Source organism: Solanum stenotomum, chromosome 9 (assembly GCF_019186545.1).
Source record: "Solanum stenotomum isolate F172 chromosome 9, ASM1918654v1, whole genome shotgun sequence".
Classification (NCBI taxonomy): domain Eukaryota; kingdom Viridiplantae; phylum Streptophyta; class Magnoliopsida; order Solanales; family Solanaceae; genus Solanum; species Solanum stenotomum.
The window spans coordinates 9,821,208-9,836,759 of record NC_064290.1 but is presented as its reverse complement, the minus strand read 5'-3'; the positions used below and the strand labels follow the sequence as shown (position 1 = coordinate 9,836,759).

Sequence of the window (15,552 nt, the reverse complement as noted above, 5' to 3'; positions counted from 1 at the left end):
TTCTCTAAGTCTTTCCTTAAGCATTCTCTTAGCGATCTAGTCTTAAAGAGCTTACTTGAGCTTACAAGATCGTGAAACTAGGGACTATAAGGCTATTAAAGTAATAACTTAGGATTTGTTGTAAAACTTAAGAACAAAAGAACAATATAAAGATAAAGACAAGAAGAATATAAGACAAGAGGAACAATATGAGATAACTTTCTTTCTTTCAAGTGTACACCAAATCTTCAAGCCTCTACAATATGAACCCTTATACTTCTATTTATAGTGTAACATAGAGGCATACAAAAGGTTAGTCATAAACATGACAATAACATGAATATAATGGGGAGGTTATGGAAGTGAAAGGTTACAAGAATAATGGTTATAAAGGTGGAGGTTATGGAGGTTATGGTTATCTTCATAATGGAGGAAAGTATGGAGTAACTTCTTGATGTAGTGGACATCCACAATATATTATTTTATAACACTCCCCCTTGGATGTCCATAGATAATATGCCTCGTTAAAACCTTACTAGAAAAAAATCCCGTGGGAAAAAAATCCTAGTGAAGGAAAAAGAGTACACATATCTTTTAATACGCTTTGAATGTTGCCTCGTTAAAAACCTTACCAGGAAAACCCAATTGGGATAAAACCATGGTTAAGGAAAAGAGTACAACGCGTATTTTTCTCCCCCTGATAAAAACTTTACTTGATATCTCGGAGACGATGCATTCCAATCTTATATCACAACTTCTCAAATATTGATGTTGGCAATCCTTGGTGAATAAGTTTACAAGATATCACTTGAATAGGTCTTTGAACGTCTATCTCACCATTTTGTTGAAGATCATGTGTGAAAAATACTTTTGGTGAAATATGCTTTGTCTGACCTCCTTTGATTATATCCTCCCTTCAATTGAGCTATATATTATTTTCGTATATGGTGGTTAGAATATCCTTCGCCAAAGGAAAATCACATATTTTATGAATATGATAGATCATGATTCTAACCATACACATTCCCGACTTACTTCATAGATCAATATTATTTCTGTATGATTTGAAGAAGTGGTTGCCAATGTTTGTTTCTTTGAATGCCAAGATATTGTTATGCCTCCATATGTAAACAAATAGCTCATTTGCGATAGAGCTTTAGGCAAATCAAATAAATATTGTGCATCTACATAATCAAATCATTTCTAACTCAGAGATTGATCATTTCAATTTTATACGTTGCTCGTCTTTTCTTCTCAAAGAAAATCACACATTTTCTATTTGTTGAGTCACTTTCTTTGTTAGTTTCTTGGCATAACTTGAATGATAATATGACAATCCCCTCACATAACTTTTTATATGTACATCAAATAATCTTCTAGCATTTGCATAACCATCAATCTGTAAGTACACCAATTGCACTTATACATGACATTTTAAATCATTTTCATGAGATCAAAAAGATTAATTTTTTTTTGTGTTAAGCAATCTCAAAACCATTGGGTACTCAATGGAATTGCTTTAAGGCATTTTAAATCCTTCAAGGATTTTCATATAACTTCATCATCTAGTTAGACATAACAATCATTCATTATGCATATTCAAGTATTTCATCTATTGCCAAACTGAAACAAGTCTCATTGCATCCACCATTGAAGAATATATCTCCATTTAATAATGTCAGGATTTTTGCGAAACACTTTATGCCCCGAGGCACAAACCGCACTTTATATCTTACGGTTATACTTTTGCACAATGATTCATTTGTACTACACTGACATTATATTTTGATCCATGAACTATAAGATAAAAAATATCACTTTTCTAAGTGAAACAAAATATACTTGAATAGTGCCAATCATTTATCTGTCAACACTATATGACAGATTCAAATTTAAGATCCTCGTAACCATTTATAGCATTGAATGCTACTTCATATCAAAGATACCATCGACGGTCATTTTGATATCGATTCCAATACGACATAACTTATTAAAATCTCGTCATTTATCATCGTTTTCAGGTACCTCAACATTTGCCAATGTTTTATGAAGTGTTATGTCATAGTGCTCTTTCAAAGCACTTACCTCATTATCATGACCATTTTGATAATTTGCTCCTTTCCTTCTCAAGGAGTTTTACGTTTGGAATCGATCGGTCTATCACGCTTCTGGCGTACCATAGACTCTATCCTTTAAGGACTATTTATTAGAGCATTTGCAGCTTAATTAAAATATTGGGTCAGCAAATATATCTGGCAAATTATTTGCAACATTTTGCAAATGAATTATCTCGTGAACTTCAAGTTCATATTTTTTTAATTTTTTTAACGAGGATATAGATAATTCACCCCACACATAATTTTCAACTGCTAAACATATCTCCCCCTAATGTTAGGAATCTAACATTTACCCCAACCTCATTTGGGGATCCATCTTTGTGTGTGGTGGAGAAATAAAATCATATGTGCACACATCAATTTTTTTAGATGGAAATTATTTGATTCCTGACCCTGAACCAATTGTGATGGGAGAACCTTGTTGGCTTGATGCATACACGTTAAATAAACTCATTTCATACCAAATTTTATTTGAGAGATTTGTTCTCATAATCAATGGTCTAGCTATAATTGGAGGCAAACAATTTCTGCTAAACCAACCGGTATTATCAACATAATTTTATTGTTTGAAACTGTGCTCTTAATTTAACAATTTGAGGAAACAACCTTACAAAAACCAATTTGTAAGTTGATACAAATGCACATGTGACCATACCATAGATGCATCTGTTAAATCATAATAGTAAGCGGTCCATATGGCAGGTGAACGGGCCCATATTCACCTTTTTATATGTTCCAAATAATTTCAGGGGATACAATCCCAACCTTAGCTAGTACAATGATCATTTTATCATGAGAACAAGCAACACAAGAGAATTCTTGAAGAATCTTTTATTTCTTCAAACATATAGTCACATGAATTCTCAATTTCTTTTGCATCACACTTGAATCGGAATGGCCAACCAATTATGCCAACTTATATTTATTCTAGTAAACTTCTAGTTTACTTTTGCATGTGATTCCATCATTATGCCCATATTTTTATACAACAAACAACGGGGAAAAAATGGATAATATTATACATAAATATTTATAAACTACTTTGGTTTGTAGTAATTTGAAGATATTAAATATTTCCATAATTTATAGTCTCAATATAATATTTTTTTCTTTTCAATTCTTCCGAAACTTAAAGTTTCTTTTGAGACTTACTACAACCCCAATATTATGAACAATTTCATTCCTCCGGCTAGTAACAAATTAGCCCTTTCGGAACTCTCAATTAATTCTGTGTACTACCACAAATTTCACAACGCCATTCTTATGGTGACCATCTCCTTCAAGGAGAAAATTATTATTATTGTCATGGTTAAAATTATCACATGCAAGACTTATTTCTTGACAACCAATGAAAAATTGGTGTTGTCACACAACAATATTTATTTTGATCATGGCCACAACTTTTATAGAAAAGATTTATTTCTTTCTTTTGTCCTCCAATAGTTCATAATAAAACATACCACAATATTTGTGTAGTACTCAAAGTATATGACCAAAATGACCATTTANTTACCGTAGATTTGAAAGTAACAATTTCATTCAATTTTTTTTTAACTTTAAAAATATTTATATTATTAAGCATAGAATACACGGCAACACACGTTAGTTTATGACCAAAGTATCCAAATAACATCCATTAATAACAATATTTCAAATTAGTAAATTCAAGAGTACTTTTCCAAGTTTGAAAGCAAAGGTTTGTTTAAACACCCAAGTCTAGTCATTTTGTAGAAAAGTATTCAATCTCTAAATTTAATACAAAACAAAAAAAAATAGTACTATTTAAAAAATAAAAATCAAACACCTTCCTAGTTACTTCCATTAGAACTCTTCTTTGTGTTTCTAATAGACTTTGGTTTCCACATAGTATATGACTAAGATTATTTTTTATTTCTATTCGATCTTCGATATTTTCATGTCGATCAAAATCTAATTCGTGTCAGAAAATTTAATATTGGTGATAGAATCCTTCTTAATTAACACAATTTCTTTCAAAAAGATTCAAATTCGAACCTTTTAATTAAGAATAGCGTAATATTTATCATTTTATCACAAAATTAATGATAAAATTTTTCTTAAGTAGGCCGATTTCATTCTCAAAACTCAAAGTCTAACTCCTACTAAGAACGAAGAAGTTTTTATTGCTCCTAAGTGAAAGACTCAAAGTTTAAACTCTTTGATTAAAGATAAAGCTGTTGCTTGTTATATACCCTAGAATTCCACGTAAAGGAAGCGGTCAATTAACTCCATCGAATTTGTCATCAACTTCATTCCCCCTTTCTCTTTCAAAAATCTATATAATCTAAGCCATTTCACCCCAAATTTTCAACAAACACTTCAATTTTCTTGATTCAATCATTCCAAATCCCAAGAAAACCAATTCTTACAGCATTTTGGTACATACCCAAGTTCTTGAATTTGAGTTTTTTCTGAACAAAAAAAAAACAGAGCACAAAAAATGGATAAACTTTTAACAACTTTGTTACTCACATCAATCTTGTTTTCTACTACTTATGCTCAGAATCACAACTGCTCATCTTTTGCATTCAGAAATAACCAGATTTTTGCAACTTGCATTCCTCTACCTGTACTAAACTCTGTTCTTCACTGGACTTACTATCCAAATAACCACACAGTTGATCTTGCTTACAGACATGGAGGTGTACCAAATACAGATTGGGTAGCTTGGGGTTTAAATATTGATGGAACAATGATGATTGGTTCACAATGTTTAGTTGCATTTAGAAATTCTAGTGGAGAAATTCATGCTTACACTTCCCCTGTTTCTAGTTATAGTACTCAGTTAGCAGAGGGGGCTTTGAGTTTCAATGTTCCGAGAATTGGAGCTGAGTATTCGAATAATGAGTTTATTATTTTTGCAACTTTGGAACTTCCTGCTGGAAGGACTAGTTTTAGTCAAGCTTGGCAAAATGNTTCTTTCTTTCAAGTGTACACCAAATCTTCAAGCCTCTACAATATGAACCCTTATGCTTCTATTTATAATGTAACATAGAGGCATACAAAAGGTTAGTCATAAACATGACAATAACATGAATATAATGGGGAGGTTATGGAAGTGAAAGGTTACAAAAATAATGGTTATAAAGGTGGAGGTTATGGTTATCTTCATAATGGAGGAAAGTATGGAGTAATTTCTTGATGTAGTGGACATCCACAATATATTATTTTATAACAGGATTCCAATTCTTTATTTAAAAATGTATTTTTACAATTTCAAAATAATTAAACTGTTGGAGAATTCTGCACCCTCTTAAAAAGGGAAAATTGTACGAAATAACAAACATTTAAATCAAATTAAATGTCAAAGTTATTGTTTAGATTATTTCGATTTCATAGCTACTGTTTTGCCGATCTTGCAATCTGGCTGGGAGCCACAGAGAACACAGAGAACATATACATATACAAATTCATGTAAATATATATACGCAATTTTCAGAGATACAAAGAATTTGTAATGTATATGTATACAATCTAGAAAAAACTAGAATGTTTCATTCACGAAACATTCAATTGTTCATAATAAAAATGACAAAGTATAAAACAGAGAACATATACATATACAAATTCACGAAAATATACAAATCATTTTTCAGAGATACAAATGAACCTGTAATGTATACGTATACAAATCTAGAAAAAAACTAAAACGTTCCATATATGAATCATCCAATTATTTATAATAAAAATGAATCTATACAGAACTAATAAATTCATATCATTACACCTGAACGTATAAACGATTTAACAAACATAATACAATTTTGTTGTTCGATTTGCCAACAAATTGAATTATATAAACTTGTTTGTTCGTATATACAGATTGATACGAAAAACTATACAATTTAATTCGTTAATTATACAAATCAGATCCTCCGTAGCAAACCAAATTATAGCCATGAAACACAATTATCAAAACTATAACTATAGATCATTAATATGTTTATTTTGTTTGATATTCCTAAAATTTACTCTTTAAAAAAGAAGATTAGGAAATAAATTAGACAACACTTTTCATTTTTACCCTTCTTAATTATTGTCAAATTAATTTTTAGAATAATTAAACATTAATCATAATAATTAATTCCAATATTAAATAATTCAAAATGTCTTGAACTCATCACATAGAGAATAATTCAAAGAAATTAAAGTTTCTTGAACTCATCACATAGAAAATCCAAATGAAGGGTAAAAATAAAAGAATATTCTAAAAGTAGTCTTGAAGAATGAACAATTAAGTTAATTTGAAATATGAAAAATGTATTAACAATTCAATTATTTTGAAATGGAGGAAGTATGAAAGTATTATTTGGATGAGTATTTTTAATAAATATTTATTGATTTTAGCAAAATTTTATTTATTTATTATCATTTGTAGCAATATATAACAATGATATGATGAATCTATTATCTACCATGTATTAAAAGTGCATTATGCATGCAATATAAAATTATAAATGTATTATAAGTGTGTTTAAAATGTATTATGCTTGTTTGGTAAGAAATTGACACTATATATTATAAGTGTATTAAAGTGTGTGATAAATATATTATTCATAAATAAAACTATTTCGATAGTATTCTCAACTTCTTAAATTATGTTTTATTATTCTAACTTTATATTATATTTTTCATTGAAAAATTGTATTGTTTACATTCTCACTTCATAATGTCTAGGTACATTTTACCTTTTGTAGACCCAATTTATAATATGTGTTAGAATTCTGACCCCTTAATTTGCCTAAGGAACATGTTCTCTATATGTTCCTTTCTCGAGTACTGACATTGCGTTAGGTAAAACACGTAAAGAAAAACTCAATCCTTTATCGTGGAAAATCTCAGCTCATAATGGGTAAAAATTTATGACTTAAACCTCTATAGGATTTAACTCAACTTCACTAAACGCTGAACCTCAACAAAAGATTACAAACTTATGTAACCTAATGAATTATAAACTCTAATTCCTAAATGTCAACAATTAACTAGATCGTCGAACCTACTTCAAGCTATGAATTCAGATTACAACTCTTACAATCTTAAGAACTAACTCTTATTCCTGAACATCAACACAAACCTCCCAAGATTTATGTTTCCAAGTTTTCAAGTCTTCCCAACTTGAAGACTATATTCCTACTTCAGTTTATACCTCATCAGGTCTAGAAAGCATTAAATATATAACTCGATAAAATTCAATACAAGCAAACTTGACTTAAGAACTATAAAGCATAAGCCTATGGATCAGGTTCTTCAATTTTGTTTTCTTGCATTGGTTGTGCTTGGATCTTCCGTCAAAACTCTCTCAAATATGAACTCCCTCTATTTAATTGTATTCTGCTTGTAACTCTCTGTGTAAGTGCATAAGATTTCTTGTGAACATCTTGCCGTATTTATAGATGTGGGACTTTTACTTCTTTAAAGAAATGTTCTCCATTCTAAGAAATCCTTTAAGAAAGGAAACTTTTCTACAATTGGACTCTTGTTGTAAACGCGCTCCATCCACTGTCTTAATACTTTTGCTTTGCGTAGTTGATCTTTTTCTTATCCCAGTCAGATTCGATTTGATAGAATTGTCGTAACTTATTTCTTTCATATATATATATATATATATATTGTTGACACCCGATTTTGACCCTCTCCGACAAGAATTAATTTTCTAGTTTCTTTAATTTCAAACGATTTGAAATAATTGATTTTATAAAAATTCAAAATATGTTTCAAGAGATTTTTAAGAATTTTATTCACTTTTATAATATTTTAAATATCTCAAATGATAAATCTGTTTATATTGTTACGTGTGTAACTAATATATTTTACAAATACTTGAAAACTATCTTGAAAATATTTCATTTATTTTTAACGTTAAACACTTTACTAATTTAATTTAGTCTGAATTATAGGTATGTTTTTGAATTAATTAGTTTGATTAAGTTAATTATTTTATTTTGTTAAATTTAAGAAGCTTGTAATTAATCTTGTTTAAATTCATCTCATTTAGATTTTAGCCGATTTGACAAGTTAAACTCAATTTGGTTAATAAGTTGGCTAATTTTGTAATTCATTTGGCCAAGTCTTAATTCCAAATCTAGCATCTTATTTATCCTTACCTTTAAATCCTAAAGGACCAAATTTGGGCCTTTTTTATTTTTCAGCAGCCCAAAACCTCAATACCAAAGACCCAACAGCCCAACTCCCCCCATTCTATTTTGAGCAACTTACAAAAATAACTATATTTATAGGGTTAATGAATATCAATAGCTATAAGTATGTTATTTACAATAAATGACTACAATTTATATCACTTTTTAGCTGTATTTTTGTATAGTTTTTATTTTTTTTATTTATACATTAATACATGTTTAAGTACAACAAACTAAATAAGGAATTGACTCTAAATATAACCCACTATCCTTACCTTAGCCCATAACGTCCATAGAATGAGCAACTCCCATAATTAATTTTATAACTGAAAATTTCTTATTTAAAGACATATCCTATCATATTCTTTATCAGTTTAACAAAAATTGTGATACAACAGACTCAATTTTCTTGTTGTCTCCATATTTCTTATTCTGGTGTCTACTTAAAGGTATGCATAGATTTTTTCTGGTTAATTCAATTTATTGATGTAAGCAAATTGTTGAATTTGTGAATGAAGGTTAAATATTTCGATTTTGAATAGGTGAATTACATGGCAACCATACCTGTATTGATCAGACATTGTGGAAAGTGGAACGAAGAAAATAGCTAAGTCGAATACAGGATCGATGGAGTATTGTTGAAGGAACATGCTTCTTTTTCTAATTTAGTTAATCTGATTTCTGGTCATTTCAATGTTGATATGACTACAAAGTGTATGAAAAACAAACACACCATTGAAGGTAATGATAGTTCCATAGAGATATGCAACGACATGGGTGTACGGATATATGTTCAATTAAAAAAAGTGAACACTGAATTTGAAATATATCCATTGTGTGTAAGTATTTTCGATAGAGATATAGTTTACTGCGAAACTGGAGAAATTTCTATTGAAGGAGATGTGTTGCAGCTTGAATACAATGTTGGATCAACTGATACAAGTGATACATTATATTTGGCTTCGTCGTTTGGTGATAACCCAAATAATGTATTTGATGGTGGCAACGACTTGATCATTACTAACAGATATCAGAAGGAAATAATGGAGGATCAAGTATACGTGGACAAGTCGACACTGAAGTCTGTGATGGAAAAGTATTCAATTGACAATAGGTTTCAATTGTTGGTTAAGAGGTCAAACTCTATTAGGTACATTGTCATTTTAATTGATTGAATTGAAATGTATTGATTACTGAATGCAATTCTAAAGACGTCTTTTTTTGCAAACTGTATTTATGAACTTGTATGCCATTCTAAAGACTTTTTTTTGCCAACTGTTTTGTAGTTATACTCTTCTATGCCATAATAAAAAATGCAAATGGGTAATGAAGGCATCAAGTAGAAACAAGTCGAAAATGTTCAGAATTAGAGTTTTCAACTCTGAGCATACTTGTCCTTTGAAAGATGGGGTGCACTCGCAAGTAAAAGCATCAAGTGGATTTATTGGAGGCATTATCGCTCCTAAATTGAAAAATCATAAGAGGAAATACACTCCCAATGATATCGCGGTTGACATGAAATTGGATTTGGGTGTTGATATTAACTACCAGATGGCATGGCGAGCAAAAGAAAAGGCATTGGATTCCATAATGGGGCAACCTGCCGCCTCATACAAAAAGTTGCCTGGATATTTGTATACATTGGATAAAACATATCCTGGTTCACATATTCGAATGAAGAAAACTCCTGAAAACGAATTTTTGTATTTGTTTATATCATTACATGCTTTTATAAAGGGATTTGACTATTGTAGGCCAATCGTTGTTGTAGACGCCTGCCACCTAAAATCAGCATACACAAGTGCTTTCGTTTCAGCCGGCACTTTAGATGGAGCAGGTATGTGTGATATATGAATACATTTAGTTAATGTTTATTATATATAAATTACTTTGTTGATGTATAACAGGAAATATATTACCTTTGGCCTACGGAGTTATCGATTCTGAAAATGATGCTTCTTGGACGTGGTTTTTTGAACAGTTCAAAGAAGCATATGGAGAACGAGAGAATATGTGTGTAGTATCTGACAGGCATGAAAGCATTATAAAGGCTGTTTCTAGAGTACACACTAATATGCAGCATTACGCCTGTATATGGCACTTGTGGGCCAATGTATGCAAGAATTTTAGAAAATCAAATGAGCAATTAAGTGAGATATTCTATGCTATGGAGAAGGCATATACGCAGAATGAGTTTGATAGGCTAATGAATAAGGTTGAGCAAGTTGATATTAGGGTGAAGAATTACTTGGAGTTTGCGGGATATGAGAAGTGGGCAAGATTGTATGCACCAGTTCATCGTGGTTGGATGATGACATCAAACATTGCAGAGTCCATTAATTCAACTCTGGTAGCAGCAAGAGAATTACCGATATTTGACTTTCTTGAACAAGTGAGGTTAATGTTCGCTAGATGGAATTGCAAAAATCGAGAAAATGCATCCTTCACATTCACTCCTCTTGGTAAAAAATTTCAAGAGATGCTTGTACTTAATGCGGATAAATCTATACGTATGATGGTATGTATGTTCATGAGAACTTATTTTTCTCTTCTTTTTTTCCAGCGAGTTTGTATTCGGACTCGTTTTGCTTCATTCCAGTCAGTTTGTGCTTTGTTGTATTTGTATATAAGTATATGTTTTTTTTTGTATGAATTGTATTTGTTGTATTCATTACAGGTTGTCCCATCAACTGACTACATTTATTCGGTGAGTGACGAAGGAAAAAGTTTTATCGTATGCCTTGAAAACAAAAGTTGCACTTGCAAGAGGTTTCAAATGGACGGAATTCCATGCCCACATGCTTGGGCGGTCTTGAATAACAAAAATATGCTTCCAGATGCATACTGTTCAGACTTTTACAAGCCAAAAACAGTGTTGAAGACATATGAGGTGCCTGTGTATCCTCTTCCTGATGTAACTGAATGGAATGTACCTGAACATATTGCTGAAGAAATCGTGTTGCCACCGAGATACAAGAGACCTCCAGGCAGGCCAAAGAAGCAACGGGATAAATCATTCAGCGAGTTGAGTAAAAGTATACCGGCAATCCTATAATATTTTTTATGAGCATCCATCTTCTTTGATACAGTCTTAAGCAATGCTGCAAAAGCTTTTATTCCCCACGGATAATCACTGTATCGACCACTCTCAACCAAATCAAAGTGGCTCCTTGGTATGGATGAGCTGGTCTTCTCCTTGGAGAAGATGAATGTATTTATGAAATACAGAATTGCAAACTTAACAGCATCATCATCGTTCCCATCACCCCAGACTTTCTTGTCAAACTTTCTGATCAGTTCTGCCTTTTTTATTACATTCTTTTTACCTCCGAAAAACTGTTCAATGATTCTGTTCGGTTTCTTTTTGTTGAATGAGAAATCATCAGGATCAGCAACACAATTTAAACCAGATATTATGGCAAACTCTCGAATACCAAATCAGAGTGTGGTCCCATTTATACGAATGAGCAAAGTATCTGATGAACTGTTCTGTAACTCACAAACCATGAAGCACCTAAATATTTGATTTTGGACACGACACTCATGCATTTTGGTATATACACCAAAACACGTGTTCTTAAATTTTTGAAACTGCACAGGAGTAAGCTTCTCCTTCAACTGGTGAACAATGTTATGGTTTCCGTATACTTGCATATGTGGGGCTTCAATTGGACGTTCTACCACATATAATCTGATTTCCTATAAATGCATATAAAACTCAAAGTATTAATATATTCAGGATTCAAGTATTTATTAAAACTTAATGTATCAGTATGTCAAACAATGTAAGTATATAAATTTAGCACAAGATCACGTTGAATACACCAATATTGAATACAATGAATACATTGTTGTTAAACACAAAAATGAATACGTTGGATAAAATAGATATATAAACAAGGTGTGGGTATCAAACTGTATAAGTATTCAGGTCAATTTTTCACCATAATAGTTGAGGTCTTTTTTGTTCATGTTCTTCTTGTACTCACTTTTTAACAACTATGTACATACAAAATCAATTTTTCTAACAAATTTAATACAAGAGGACAATCCATAATGACAATGTCACACAATACATGTGTTGAGATATATAAGTAAATGACATGAAACTAAAAAAGATAAGTATACAAACAAACCTCAATTTCATTTTCCTCTTGATCCTGCTCGACTGCTCTTTTTTCACACTCACTTGAATCAATACTGTTAACTTTTCTCCTTTTTTCAAGATTAGTTTTCACTTCTGAACGTTTTTTCCTCTTTACTAATTTTGCATGTTTGATTTCTTCAAGAAGATTTAAGGGCATATGGTCATTAACCTTCTTTGTTCTTCTTTCACTCTCCATTGCAGCAATAGAGCCTGTAATTTTGGCTTGTTGTTGAGTAATACACAAATCGAAAGAAGGTAGTTCATCCAACAATTTGTCAAATAAATGTATACCTCTCGTAACCCTTCTCGGAGTACCACTTTCAGCCATTGAAATGGTTAAACAAATTCTTGAATCAAAAGCCTATCAAAATATAAGATAGTGTAGATGTGTATATATATAATGTTGATAAAAAGGAGATAAAGATACAATTAGAAGATACCTGATGGATACAAATCACAAAAATCGCTCCCTGCAATGATGTAAAGGATCTTGAATTTGAATGAATTTGTATGGGGGGAAAATCAGAAAATATGTGATGTATAATGCTCATAAAAACGAAATAAACAAAAATCACTCCTTGCAATGATGTAAAGGATCTTGAATTTGAATGAATTTATGGAAAAAAAATCAGAAAATATATGAATATTGATGAAAGAGAAATTTGATGTGGTAAATATGGAAAACATCACAAACGTGCCATTCATAATCAATTAGGCATGCATTAATTACTTGAGCAACTTACAAAAATAACTATATTTATAGGGTTAATGAATATCAATAGCTATAAGTATGTTATTTACAATAAATGACTACAATTTATATCACTTTTTAGCTGTATTTTTGTATAGTTTTTTATTTTTTTTATTTATACATTAATACATCTTTAAGTACAACAAACTAAATAAGGAATTGACTCTAAATATAACCCACTATCCTTACCTTACGCCCATAAAATGAGCAACTCCCATAATTAATTTTATAACTGAAAATTTCTTATTTAAAGACATATCCTATCATCTTCTTTTATCAGTTTAACAAAAATTGTGGTACAACAGACTCAATTTTCTTGTTGTCTTCCATATTTCTTATTCTGGCGTCTACTTAAAGGTATGCATAGATTTTTTTTCTGGTTAATTCAATTTATTGTATGTAAGCAAATTGTTGAATTTGTGAATGAAGGTTAAGTATTTCGATTTTGAATAGGTGAACTACATGGCAACCATACCTGTATTGATCAGACATTCTGGAGAGTGGAATGAAGAAAATAGCTACGTCGAATACAGCATCGATGGAGTATTGTTGAAGGAACATGCTTCTTTTTCTGATTTAGTTAATCTAATTTCTGGTCATTTGAATGTTGATATGACTACAAAGTGTATGAAAATCAAATACACCATTGAAGGTAATGATAGTTCCATAGAGATATGCAACGACATGGGTGTACGGGTATATGTTCAATTAAAAAAAGTGAACACTGAATTTGGAATATATCCATTGTGTGTAAGTATTTTCGATAGAGATATAGTTTACTGCGAAACTGGAGAAATTTCTATTGAAGGAGATGTGTTGCAGCTTGAATACAATGTTGGATCAACTGATACAAGTGATACATTATATTTGGTTTCGTCGTTTGGTGATAACCCAAATAATGTATTTGATGGTGGCAACGACTTGATCATTACTAACAGATATCAGAAGGAAATAATGGAGGATCAAGTATACGTGGACAAGTCGACACTGAAGTCTGTGATGGAAAAGTATTCAATTGACAATAGGTTTCAATTGTTGGTTAAGAGGTTAAACTCTATTAGGTACATTGTCATTTTAATTGATTGAATTGAAATGTATTGATTATTGAATACAATTCTAAAGACGACTTTTTGCGCAAACTGTATTTCTACAATCTCTATCTTCCCATCACCACCCCCTTAAAAAAAAAACTTCTTACCCTAATTTAGATTTCCATCTTTAGTTGTTCTAATTTCAATTATTTTCTTGATATGTGACATAATTCGTCTACTTTAAGAAACTTGGTGAATGTTCTTTTAATTTCCTTAAGTGTGGAATGTTATTACAAATGCAACCTTTCCTAACATGAGACCCAACTTCTTGGTAGACAACTAAAGAGACTTCTTTTTCGAGTTCCTTTAGTTGTCTCTATGTCCATGCATAAGGAGGTTGCCCTAGCGGTCTTCGATTTCATAAAAACAGTTGTGAAACTGAAACGACGTTCAAGTTTTCTGTATACTGCTTTGTATTTAAAACTGTGTACATTTTCCTTTTAGTGTTATTACGCTGGGTGTTATTCTAAGAATGACACCATGTCTGTTCCAGTTTCATTGACCTGATCCTGACTAGGGACCAAACTCTTAACCATGTACCCAAATCCCAACTAGGGATCTACCCAAATCCCAACTAGGGATCTTGACTCCTAGATCCTTATCATAAGCCTAAGACTTTAGACCCCAGACAAAACTCTTGACTCTTAGCTCTTGGACCCCTAATACAAACATGGGATTCAATTACTAGACCCTTAACTCGAAATTCGACCTAGATCCCAACCGGATCCTATGTTGGTGTCAAGGTGAAATCCATATTGTATGTCAAAAATTAGTGCCAACTAGTTCCTTGTACTACAAAGAAGAAACTATCCATTCCTTACAACAAATAAAGTATTTACATAGATAAAATCCAATATATTCACAATCTTCTTTTGTTTTCCCTCTATAATATTAGGTATTGGAAAGTCCGAGTGGAGTATGGGGTATCTAGTCTAAAGCTCAGGGTTAGAATTAGGGAACCAGAATCCCTACTTGGTTTTAGTGTTGGGAGTTGGTACCCTTGTCAAGATCAATTCTAAAGTCAGGTTTCAAGTTGGGGAAGTTTGCATTTATAAATTCATTCCACACTTAACTAGAAATAGGATTGAATAAACTAAAAGAAAATTTCACCAAATGTCTTAAAGTAGATGGATTGTATATCACATATCAAGGAATGAATCGAAATCAAGACAATGGGAAACTAAATTAGGGTTACACGTATTTTTAGGGTGGTGAGGGTGGGGATGGAACAATAGAGATTCCAGAAATTTTAAATTATGATATTTAGAATTGAGATAAAACATAAAGCTTGTTAAAAATAAACAAGGAAATG

The 15,552-nt window shown here is 31.3% G+C and overlaps 1 protein-coding gene across 2 annotated transcripts in view; it reads left to right on the top strand.

Annotated features, from left to right (window-relative positions):
• The window catches only part of LOC125877046 (cytochrome b561 and DOMON domain-containing protein At5g47530-like), a 35,533-nt gene that overhangs the window by 3,775 nt on the left and 16,206 nt on the right, over positions 1-15,552 (top strand). The window contains exon 1 of one of the 2 annotated variants that reach the window (XM_049558351.1): positions 4,519-4,756. The exons of the other annotated variant lie outside the window; for it this stretch is intronic. Within the exon in view, the coding sequence (XP_049414308.1) occupies positions 4,555-4,756 (202 nt within the window). The 5' untranslated portion in view covers positions 4,519-4,554. Of the gene's footprint in view, positions 1-4,518; positions 4,757-15,552 lie in introns of those variants that run through there. 2 annotated transcript variants of the gene reach the window in all.